The 11848-nt window shown below is 55.4% G+C and overlaps 1 protein-coding gene across 1 annotated transcript; it reads left to right on the top strand.

Moving 5' to 3' along the window:
* The first annotated feature begins 1129 nt into the window (after positions 1 to 1129).
* Positions 1130 to 11042, top strand: LOC147914142 (chymotrypsin-C-like). The gene is made up of 8 exons (XM_087445760.1): positions 1130 to 1169; positions 2365 to 2465; positions 2569 to 2666; positions 3555 to 3680; positions 4556 to 4692; positions 5480 to 5625; positions 6503 to 6689; positions 10999 to 11042. Exons 1-8 carry the CDS (start codon positions 1130 to 1132, stop codon positions 11040 to 11042), a joined length of 879 nt encoding a protein of 292 aa, XP_087301886.1.
* The last annotated feature ends 806 nt before the right edge of the window (positions 11043 to 11848 follow it).

The following is an 11848-nucleotide window of genomic DNA, read 5'->3' as shown; positions in this document are numbered from 1 at the left end:
CAACTTGGTTGATTTTTATTTACCAAAGTAACACGTGCTCGTTTTGAAAAGGAATTTAAGCTAAATAAAATATGTAAGTGAGACTCCTCCTTCAACCCCTAGATAACCACATTCACAGCAGGGGGCGTAGAGTTCTGAGTTTCCTTCCTGGGAGATGAGTCCTAAGGTGACCAGTGGGCCCAGCTCAGGAAACAACTTCCAGGAACACGCGGATGCGTAGGAGGGGGAGGAAGAGCAGGGTCTACCCGACCAGGCTGAAGGCAGGCCTGGGGGCAAGTGAGTTAAGCAACGCTCAGGGGACACGCTGACCCCAAACTGCCAGGGCTCTTGTAGAACTTCTGGGCACACGGTGTTTTGGACCCGCGCCAAGTGTCACAAATGGATGTCTACCACTCGACCTTGACATTCAAGTCATGGAACCTCAGGACTGAAGGAGCCTAGAGTCCATCTGGGCCTGTCCGCCCATTTTAGAGACGGGAGACAGGGGGGCCTTGCGGGGAGACAACCGAGCTGCTCTAGGTAGGAATTTGGCCAACCCAGCATCTTCCAGGGGCTGCCTGGGCCTCAGCCTCCTTCCACAGCCTGGGCAGGAAGTGCTGGAGAGCAGGACCAGACAATATGAGTCGATGAGGGAGAAAGAAAAAGACAGAAAGCAACAGAGAGCTATGCGGACAGAGGAGGACGGCTGTGTGGCAGCAGTGTGAAGCCCCAGACCGGTGTGAGAGGCACTGACTTCAAATCCTCGTTCTGTGGTTGCCCCGCTGTGTGACCCTGGACGGTCACCGACCCTCTGAGTCTCGGCTTCCTCACTATTCATGAGCAGATAGAATGTCTATTCTTTCTACTCCTAAGACAAAGAATGAGCAAGGCTCCCAGTAGGGCGTGGGGTCCCCAAACCTGCCAACCTCAGGATTTGCTCCGTCTCAGGATGTTTGGGCAACCGTGCTTCTGAGCCAGCCCCACTTCCTGCCCCAATTAAACAGTAATCACCCAAGGTCAGGGAAAGGGCCTTGTCAGAGCAGGTTTCTCCACGGGGGGGCTCAGCCGGGACCAGGTGGGTCCACCCCTCTCCTGCCTATAAGTGCGCCCCGCCCGCCTCGACAGCCACTGGGTCCTGAGCGCTCACGACATGTTGGGCATCACCACCCTCGCTGTGCTCCTGGCCTGTGGTAAGCTGAGGGTCGGGGACCAGCCGCAGTCAGGGGGCTGTGAGCCCAGCTGGCCTCCGGGGACAAGGAGAGGAGCAGGGCCCTCTGCTCTCCAGGGCTCCAGAAAGGAGCTTTGGGGTCCCATGTGGGTTCAGACACTGCTGACCAGCTGTGTGTCAGATGAGCCACTTGCCGGCTCTGCTTCCGTGTCTGCAAAATAGAGCTGATGATCTGCCTCCCCAGGATAGATGTGAGGGTGGAAACCACCGAGCGTGGGCCCAGGGACACAGGAGGTGCCTCATCCTAGGCTCACTCCAGGGACCATCGGGGCCTATCTCTCCCCGTGTCAGCATCTCTCCTTTGGGGATTCTTTGCTCCCCCATTTTGGTGGTCTTCTCCCAGATTAGAAATCAAGGAAATTGGCTTGAATGTCACTCACTCTTGGCAGGACGCTTCACCTCTCTAAATCTCCTTGGCTATTTTAGCAAATGAGAGCGCTTGATTGAGAGTCCTTCTAGCTAACAACAACAACAACAGTAATAATGGCAGCTCCTGCTTATTGTGTGTTTACTATGTGCCAGGCACTGCGTTGAGCCCTTTACGTGCAGGAGCTAATTTGATCCTCACAACTACCTTGAGAGGCAGGGTGTGTTAATATCTCCACCTTACAGATGAGGACACCATGCTCAGGGAGGCCCAGGATCTTGCCAAGATCACAAGTCTGGTTAGAGCCAGAATTCAAGTCTGGGTCTGTCTCACTGAGGGGCACACATATTTGACCGCCCACACGGCTCCCAGCTATGACAGCCTGGAACTCTGGGTTCAGGGCTCACACACCCCTTATGCTGTGGCCTAAAAGGGGACAGCAGGGTAGGAATGAAGGGCACGGGTATACCCGGGCACTCACACTCATACCAGCTGCCCTTTTCTTTCCTTCAACGTAGGAAGCATTCCCGCTGTACCAGGCCTTTTGCTAAACTCCTTATGTGCGTTGTCGAATTTAGTTCTCAGGACAAACCACCAGGTTCGTGCTGTTCTTCCCATTTTGCTGAAAGGGAAGCTGAGGCCAGAGAGCTAGATGGCTTCCCCAAAGTCACGCAGGAAAATCTGACCCCGTGTCTGCCCAGCCCCAAAGTCTGTGCTCTTTCCTCCTGCCCCTTCCCCAGTGGGGATGCCAGCCCCACTCACCTGTGCTCTGTCTCTCCTGTCTCGCCAGCCTCCTGCGAGGACTCTGGTGGGGACCCCAGCTACTCCTCCAACCTATCAGCCCGGGTGGTGGGAGGAGAGACCGCCACGCCCCACAGCTGGCCCTGGCAGGTGAGCAGAGCACTGTGGGTGCTCTGTGGGAGGTGGGGTGGACAGGGTGGAGGGGTGAGGGTCCCTGGGGGCTGACACGTGGCCCTCCCACGCCCTCCTCCAGGTCTCCCTCCAGTACCGCTATACTGGCGGGTGGTGGCACACCTGCGGTGGCACCTTGATCAGCAGCAGACACGTCCTCACAGCTGCCCACTGCATCGAGTGAGTAGAGATGACGCCCAGAGAGCCCACCGTCCATCGCCCTGGCACGGGAGCCTCACGAGCTGTTTGTACTGAGCGCCCACGACACACTCCAGGCCCTGGGCAAACAGGCTACTTGTAACCAGTAACCTAGTCGTTCGTTTCTTCATTCAACAAGTACTCATTGTGCACCTACTATGTGCCAGGGAACACAGCAGTGAAGACAGAATCTGTGCTCTCGGGAGCTGATATTCTAGTGGAAGACAGAGCAGCAGACCATTAAACAAGTCAACATGTAATGTATCAAGTGGCAATGAAGAAAAATGAGGCAGGCAGAGGATAAAAAGTACAAGGGGTTCTATTTTGAATGAGGCGGCCGGGGGAAGCTCTCTCTGAAAGGGAGATATTTGAGAAGCACCTGAAGGAAGTGAGGGAAGAAATCGTCGATTTGGAGAAGGGTGCTGTGGGTGGAGGGAACAGCCAGTGCAAAGTCCTGGAGGAGGGAGCCTCTTGGGATGTGTGAGAAATAACGAGGAAGCCCGTGAGGCAGGAGCGGATTGTGAGGGGAGAGGAGGTGACTCAGAGAGGAACGCAGGAAGAGGCAGCTGTGGCTGGACTAGCTCATCCTCACAGCAGCCCTGGGAGGGGAGCTCGACATTCTCTCCACCTCACAGAGGAGGGAACTGAGGCCCGAAGCTCCCCACCTCGGAGCCAAAGAGGACTTGACTCCAGGACCAGGGACCTCACCCCGAGCACTGGGAAGAGTCAGGGGGATGGAGACTCCTTCCCCTACGTGATTCCCACCGTGGTCTCCGGGCTGTGTCACCAAAGGCCTGATTCCCTCTCTACCCGACTGGCTGGCGGCAGGGGCAGGAGGCCACCCTGACCCAGTCCGTTTCCTCTGCTCAGCAAAACCCGGACCTACCGCGTGGGCCTGGGGAAGCAGAACCTGGCGGTGGAGGACGAGGAAGGCTCCCTGTACGTGAGTGTGGACACCATCTTTGTCCACGAGGACTGGGACTCCGATCTGATTCGGTGAGTGCCCAGCTGACCGTCTCACGGCCCGTGGGGACAGCACAGAGGAAAGAGGGGTCCCTGAGCCGGAGCTGCAGACCCTGCCCCCACCCTGTCCCTGGACCCCATCCTCGCCCTGAGCAGCCAGCAGGTGACTCCTTTATGCAAACTGGCAAAATGCTAAGTGGAGATGGACGCCCCTCCCATCGCCTTCATTGGCCAAGGGTCCCAGAAGGGACACAGGGAATAAAGACCCGAGGCCCCCACAGTGTCTTGCCTGAAGTCTCTCGGCCAGAGGCTGAGCCAGGACTCACCTTTATTGAGTGCCTACTGCATGCCCCCATTGCAATAAGCACTTTATGTGCCATCTCTCATTTAGTCTCCACAACAGCCCTGGACAAGGAACTGAGACTCAGAGAGGTTCAGGACTATGACCCAGATCACACAGCCCAGAATTTGGCAGAACTAGGAGTCAAACCAGGTCTGTCTAGGGTTGCAGCTTTCGTCCGGTAACACGAAAATACCACAAATTACACCCGCAAGTGTCCCTCTTTCATTAGTATAATTTCCAACTTGTTTTAGCTTAATTTCTGGTTGCTACATAACCTGCAGTGGTTCAGAACGCCTCTGCTCTCATCTCCCCTCCGTTAAGACTTTCGTGATGTGCAGACACTGCGGGAGAAGTTATGTTCTAAAGGGGCGGCCCTGGGGTCAGAAGGCGGATCATTGGTCCTCCGGCGTCTCAGTCGGCCAGTAAGAAGCTGGCGGCCCAGGATGTTCATGGAGGACCCCGGTCACCCTTGGCCTGACTCCCAACTCACAGCCTGGGCCCCTTAGCCTTGGCTAAGGGGACCCGGGCCTTCCTGCCCACTCACCACCTCCACTTTGAACTCCAGGAATGACATTGCCCTCATCAAGCTGGCAGACACCGTGGAACTGAGCAACACCATCAAGGTGGCAAGCCTGCCAGAGGAGGGCACTGTGCTGTCTCAGAACTACCCCTGCTACGTCACTGGCTGGGGCCGCCTCTCGAGTGAGTACAGCCCCTGGGAAATCAGGAGAGCCTTCCTGGAGGAAGCGACTCCCACAACAAGGACACCATCGACATCTGCCCATCACTTTTCCTTTTTGCCTAAACGTCTTCAGATCTTTTTCTGCTTTCTAATAATAATAGCTAATATTTATTAAGCACATACCAAGTGACAGACACTTTAACAAGTACACATCAGGCGTGTTGAAAGGATTCGATGGATGAGAATTTGTCAGGGGCTGGAACAGGGCTGGGCACAGACACTAAGTGCCATGTAAGTGACTATGGAATAAACTAAACAAACCCCGTGGGGGCGGGGATGAGATCTGATGGTACAGCACAGGCCCACATAAATGCCAGCTGCGCTAAAAGGTAAAATGATAATAAAGGAAGCCATGGAAGACAGAGACAATGCAGATCAGTACTTGGACAATCGTGGGGTGAGAAAGACCTTTAAACGCGTGAACCCAAGGCAGAGACCTACAAGGAAACGATTGACAATTAGAAGCCCAGGATCCAAACTAAAGAGAACCCAACTGAATGGGCTTTGTATCGACTAGTTCTTCCTCCTGCCTGCTCCCCCCTCCCCTCCCTCGGAAGGGCCCTGACCCAAATGGTTTGGGACCATTGGCTCTGAGTCTCGCCTCTCGATTAAGGGCCTCTGTGTGCTTCCCACGAAGTCTAGCCAAAACTCTCCTGGGTCCTGTCCCAGCCCATCCGGCCTCTGTTACACCCTGAAGACCTGGGGCCACCTGGGCTGGCTCCCCAGTCACCACCGTTCTCTCCCCAGCCGGCGGCCCCCTTCCCGACGAGCTGCAGCAGGGCCTGCAGCCTATAGTGGTTTACGCCACGTGCTCCCGGCTGGACTATTGGGGCTTCTTGGTGACGAACAACATGGTGTGCGCCGGGGGTAACGGCGTCATCTCATCCTGCAACGTGAGTGTCCTGGCCCTGCACCCCGTCCCTACTCCAGGTGGCCAAGTGGAGGGGGCAGTGAGGAGGGCAAAGGAGGGAGAAGTGGGGAGACCCACATGGGCATACCTTTCCCGGGGAGGAGACTGAGCCCTGGCTGGGCCCAGGAGGCTCAGGAGAAACTTGTCACCTTCCCCCCAGCATGTGGCGAGAACATGGGAGTTGAGCATGAGTGTCTGAGATGGAGTCCCAGTCCCACTACTGAGTAGCTATGTAACCTTGGACAGGCTATTTAACCTCTCTGAACCTGTTTTCCCGTCTATAAAATGGGGATGTGGTAAGCACTTCACAGGGTTGCCATGTGGACTAAATGAGTCTAACAAACATAGAAGAGACCTCATTGAAGTCCCTACACACGTTCCTCGTGCCATCAGCTCCATCGGTCCAGGGAGCCTGAGGACTTAGGGAGTAGCACACAGAACCAAGAAACATCTAGAATAATCAAGAACTGTCCTGTTTTCAAACACATGACCCTCTCCCCACTCCCCACTTTCTCACTTTCCCAGGGCTCCAGCATCCTCATCTCTCCGGGCAGCTCACAGAGTCTTAGACATGGTGACCTGAGCAGTTAGGGAAGCCCAGGCACAGAGAGGGTTATCATCATCCCAAAATCACACAGCAAACCAAGAGCTAGTCTGACACCCCAGGGCCTCCCAGAATGAGGCCAAGGCACCCCCAAACCACATCCTCTTTGCCTCCCTCACCATGGACAGGCTGAAGCCAAAACAGGGGGTACCGAGGCTGAGACCCCAACCCACATCCCCCACCCTGACCCGCCCCTGTTTCCCAAGCCTGCCTCCAGGGGAGGCCTGGTGGCTGAGGTCTGCTTGGTCTGGTGCAGGGGGACTCGGGCGGCCCGCTGAACTGCCCGGCTGACGATGGTTCCTGGAAGGTGCACGGCATCGTCAGCTTTGGCTCCAGCCGGGGCTGCAACATTCGTAAGAAGCCCGCTGTCTACACCCGGGTGTCCGCCTACATTGACTGGATCAACCAGGTGGGTGCCCACCCGCAGCTCTCCTTCCTGCACCGCCAGCCCCTCCCCATTCCTCACCCAGGCCTTCACTCACTCCCCCACTCACCCCTGCACTCATTCGTTCATTCACTCACTGATTCATTTGCTGGTTCCTTCACCTGTTCATTCATTTGCTGGTTCCTTCACTCGTTCATTCATATACTTATTCACACGTTCACTCACTCATTCAAGAAGTACTGAGTGCTTGCTGTACGCAGGCCTTGAGTCACGTGTGACGAAGGAAATGGTATTAACTTCTCTATCCATTCATCCACTGGCTTCAGCAAATATTTATGTCCCAATCCCAGGCACCATGGCCGTCCCCCCAGAAGTGACACGTGGCCCCATGAGAGCAGGGCCCAGCAGAGGAGAGGGGCAGCAGGGACGGCTATGTATATGAGGGTGGGGGAACACAGGTTCACTCTGCGGCCTTCATACTGGGGGCAGGGTGTGTTCTGAGCCCCATTTGCACAGTGGTCTCAAATGCTAAAGGGGCTCAGACTCCTTGGGCAGAGGTGAGACTTGTCAAGGTCCAGGGCCACCTGCCATGCCCCTTGTTCCTAGTCTCCCGATGGAGCCTTGCGCCGCCCCATAAGTGGACACACACACCCCCAAGTTCCTCACCCTGTTCTCTGCTCTTCCAGAAGTTACAGCTGTGATTCATCCTTGGGAGCCACGGCCACCAGTCCCTGCAACCACAATAAACCTTCCGCCCCCGCAAGCCGCCCGCATTCTTCATTCGCGTCTCCTCTGCAGGTTCCCGGGCTCTCTAGGGGCTGCCCCTTTCCACCCTAGGGATGCAGAGAGATGCCACCTCAGCCAGACTGGTCAGGCCTCAGAGGGAGCTGCTGGGGGCTAGTGGAGGGGTTTCCCAGGAGGCCACATGGTGGCCTGAGGGGACATGAGTTAAGGACACACCAGATACTTGTCCCCAGTATCACACAACTGTGACCCATTGTGGCCCTGATCACGTCACCCTCTTCCTGATCCTGCCTCCATAGGAGTCTGCTGGGTGCTCAGGCCCCCAGCTGCAGGGGAGGATGGGGTCTCCCCAAAGACAGCCTCCCCAGCCCGGAGAGGCTGGCCACAGGAGGATGCTCAGGGAGAACCACGGGCTCCCTGAGAAAGAGGCTCCCTAGCGGGCCCCCCAGCCCGGGGCAGGCCCCACGGCTACTGTCAGCTGGGCTCTCGGAGTCGGGAAGTGTTTAATGGGCCCTGACCTCATGCCAGCCCTGTGCTGGGCACAGTGAGGGGCCAGGAGGAAGGGCAGACCCAGCCCAGCCCCCAGGGTCTGCAGGTTTGAGGAAAACAATGGTTTCCACACACAGTCACAGCAGGTCAGAGCTGGAAAGCTTTCAGTGTATTAGACGGGCAGGGAAACGGAGGCCCAGGACAGGAAAGGGCTGGGCCAGCTGATGGGAACAGACGGCCAGTAATGCAGGAGCCACGGAGGCTCAGGGAAGGGAGAGCCCTCCCGAGGCTGACTGAGGGCAAGTGGGGTCAAAAAGAGAATGACCAGTGAGCAGTGAGGGACAGTCCAAGTGGGGACCCTGACCCCTGACCCTGGTGCTCCTGAGAATGTGCCGATCTACGGAGGGAGGGGCCCCCGCCCAGCCTCTGGACTCCTCCTAGGAGAGCCCTCGGCTGAGCTGCCCATGGTTGGTCCACGAGTTGTCCTGTGTCCCCATCAGAATTTGGCTCCTGGAGGGGGAACCGTGACATACCCCCACGCTTTACTATGCCACAGGGATTCTCAGGAAAGACTATTTACTCAACAAGCAACAGGGCCTACAAGCAGCCCGGCACCAGCTCAGTCCTGGGCATCCGGGGACAGTTCAGACAAGACACCCCCTCTCCAGGAGCCGGACCAATGGGCAGATCCTTGAGTTCCCTGGTGTAAGTGTGAAGATAGGAGCACAGACCAGGAGCACAGAAAGGGGGCATTTCAACCAGCGTCAGTCAGCAGGAGGAGGCCAGGATGGCTTCCTGGATGTGGAGCAGCCCAAGCTGAGTCTCAATGTTTGACTAGAATGGGGTGGCCTGGTGGCACAGTGGTTAAGTTCACACGCTCTGCTTCAGCGGCCCCAGGGTTCACAGGTTCGGATCCTGGGTGCTGACCTACACACCATTCATCAAACCATGCTCTGGCAGCGTCCCACATACAAAATAAAGGAAGATTGGCAACAGGTGTTAGCTCAGGGCCAGTCTTCCTAAGGAAAAAAAAGAAAAATTTGAATAGAAGGTACCCAAATACAGAAGGCCCTGCTGGTTGCTTGACGCCAACTTCGTTCCCAGCCTCCTCCCTCTGTGCCTGTCTGTGTGTTGGAGGTTATAAATGCTAAACACTTGCTGTCCTCGGGTCCCTGCAGTGATAATAATGAAACAAAAGTGAACACTTATTGAGTGCTTCCTATGTGCCAGGCGCTGTTCTATAGGTTTTACGTGTATTACCTCACTTAACTTCCAAATCAACCCTATGAGGTATGTTGTTATTAACATCATCCCCATTTTACAGATGAGAAAACCGAGGCTAGAGAGGGTTAGTGATTTCCCAAGGTGATTTAACTAGGAGGTGATGGAGCTGGTATCCACTGTTAGTAATCTGGCTCTAGAACCCATGCTCTACTGCCCTGCAATGAATATGAATATGGACATGATGCCCGGAGCTGAGGCAGCCAACTTGTGGCCAAGAATTGCAGAGATATGGGCTCCCACATCATCAGGCTGCAGATCCGACGCCAGCAACCATTCTCTGAATGTCTTGTTATGTGAAAAAAATAAGCCTGCATTTGTTTAACCACTGTAGTCGGGTTTTCAGTTACTTGCAGCTCAGCGCGCTCCTAACTGATGCCCTGGGGGGTAACATAAGGGGTCTCTTCCCCGGCTGAGGGAAGAGCAGAGCAAAGTCACAGAGCTGACTCGGAAGAATCTGCAGGCAGCTGGTGTCGCTAGAGCATAAAGCATGGGGCAGGGATAGGTGACCAATGGTCCTGGTGCGGAGTAGTTTACCAGAACGTGGGAGTTTCAGCACTGACACTGGGACAGTCCCGGGCAAACTGGGATGATTGGTCACCCTAGCAGGGAGGGGCACGCGATCTGGCTGGAGAGTGAGCAAAGGCCCTTCACAGAAGCCTCGTAGCCGTGGTAGGGGGTTGTTGGGACTTTATTCTGAGGGCAATAGGGAGCCATAGAGGGTTTTAGATAGAGAACTGATGGCTGTGGTCAGATGTCCACACTAAAGCATCCACCTGACAGCCGTATAGAGGGTGACCTGGAGGGGGCGGGAGTGGAGGCCGGGAGGCCAGTCAGGAGGCTGCTGTTTAAGAGGTCTAGGCCAAAATTCACGTGGGCACGACCAAGGCAGAAACGGAGAGGAGAGAGGGACTTCAGAGATTTAGCATCTTTCAGTAATTATGCAAGAGCACACGTGTAGAATGAACAGCAGCCCGCAGTCCCAAATCCAGATAAACTTTCGGGAATGTGATTGAATTATCAAAACTACTCTTTATTAGCTCATAAATGGTGAAACATAAGCCATGGTTCTGTGTGTTGACAAGAGTGTAAAATTTTCAGCTTCAGGGACAAGATCCACTGTTGTGTCCAGGGTCAATGCCTGTCTGTGGGAGACAGAATCACAGCCCTTCAGAGACGCCCACGTGCTAATCCCCAGAACCTGAGAATATGTTACCTTACAGGCAAAAAGGATTCTGCAGGTGGGACTAAGTTAAGCATCTTGGGAGGGGGAGGTTGTCCTGGATTATCCAGGCGGCCCGATGTCACCACGAGAGTCCTTATGAGAGGGAGCAGGAGGGTTAGTCAGAAGGGACATGACGGTGGAAGCAGGGGTCAGAGTCAGAGGGACATGTGAAGATGTCCCACGGCTGGCTTTGCAGATGGAGGGAGGGGCCACAGCCAAGGAATGCAGGCGGCCTCTAGAGCTGGAAAACGCAGGGGAAGGGCTTCTCCCCTGGAGCTTCCAGAAGGACCCAGCCAGCTTTAGCCCAGAGAGACTGATGTGGACTTCTGGCCTCCAGAGCTGTAAGAGAATAAATTTCTGTGTTTTAAGCCACTGCACTGGTGGTAATTTGTTAAAGCGGCCATAGGAAATAAATCCACCATCACCCCTTCCTTCTGGCAAAATCTAGAGTATGCTGTGGGGGTGTAGGGGAGGAGGAAGGGAGGGGTGGGAAGGACTCCCTGGGACCTGGCTGGGGGGACAGCCAGGATTTGGGGACATTGTCCAAGAGTCACAGACCAGTGGTTGGAGGCGAGGGAAAGTGGGCACTGAGGCACTGGCCTCCCACCTCCACCTTCTGCCTCGGCAGGGGAGCCCCTGGCCCTGGGGGCTGAGAGCCCCACGCGCCAATGACCCGCTGGAGTGCCATTGGGCATCTAACGCAGCGCTGTGGCTGGTGTGTATGGAGCACTTGGTACCCTGTGTGCCAGGCACCGTCCAAGGCTTCACATACACGACCTCACTTAACAGTCACGACAACCTTATCATTATCCCCCTTACAGATGATGAAATGAGACTCAGAGAGACAAGAACTCTCCCGAGATCACACCGCTAGTCATGGGCACCAGGACTTAAACCCAGGTAGTCTGACTCAGAGCCTGTGTGACCAACAACCACGTTATTCTGCCTTTCGTCCCCAAATCTTAAGGACCCCCTCGAACACTGAAGTCCTCCAGCAGCTCTGCCAGGGAGGGTATAGGCTGTGGGTGTGCTGACGAGCCTGAGACAGCTGGCAATGAGTCCAGAGGGACAGAAATCTGAGAGGAGAATTATTGCTCACAGCTGTTCACAAAGGGCTTGCCCCCACTGTATCAGCGACGGCTGGCGTAATTAATAGCGCTGGGTAACAGCCACCCACAAACCCTCAGTGGCTTCCAATGACCAGCATTCGTTGCTTACACCTCTGGGGTCAGTTGGGGGTCAGTTAGGTGGCTCTGCTGATTTTGGCCAGAATCACTCCTACGTCTAGGGGTCAGCTAAGGGTTGGCTGATCAAGTCTGGGTCTGGCTGGGGCGGCTCAGCTCCACATGTCTCTCATCCTCCTCCCAGGAGGCTACTGCAAAGTTACATGGCAAAAGGCATGGATATGGGGAGAGGGTGAAGGGCCACGTTGACAATGTACCACACCCACTTTGTCTCAGACACAAATTAATAGCATA

This window comes from Ceratotherium simum, chromosome 22 (assembly GCF_057802395.1).
Source record: "Ceratotherium simum simum isolate JZ-2026a chromosome 22, ASM5780239v1, whole genome shotgun sequence".
NCBI lineage: Eukaryota > Metazoa > Chordata > Mammalia > Perissodactyla > Rhinocerotidae > Ceratotherium > Ceratotherium simum.
Note: the sequence above shows the minus strand (reverse complement) of the source record. Positions and strands in the feature narration are given on the sequence as shown.

What these genes read in the sequence shown, in the direction of transcription:
- LOC147914142 (XM_087445760.1), top strand. Translation starts at nt 1,130, where the DNA reads ATGTTGGGCATCACCACCCTCGCTGTGCTCCTGGCCTGTG. An exon ending in TGGGACTCCGATCTGATTCG is followed by an intron (nt 3,681 to 4,555) that starts GTGAGTGCCCAG and finishes TTTGAACTCCAG; the next exon opens with GAATGACATTGCCCTCATCA. An exon ending in GCAGCTCTCCTTCCTGCACC is followed by an intron (nt 6,690 to 10,998) that starts GCCAGCCCCTCC and finishes CTGCCTCGGCAG; the next exon opens with GGGAGCCCCTGGCCCTGGGG.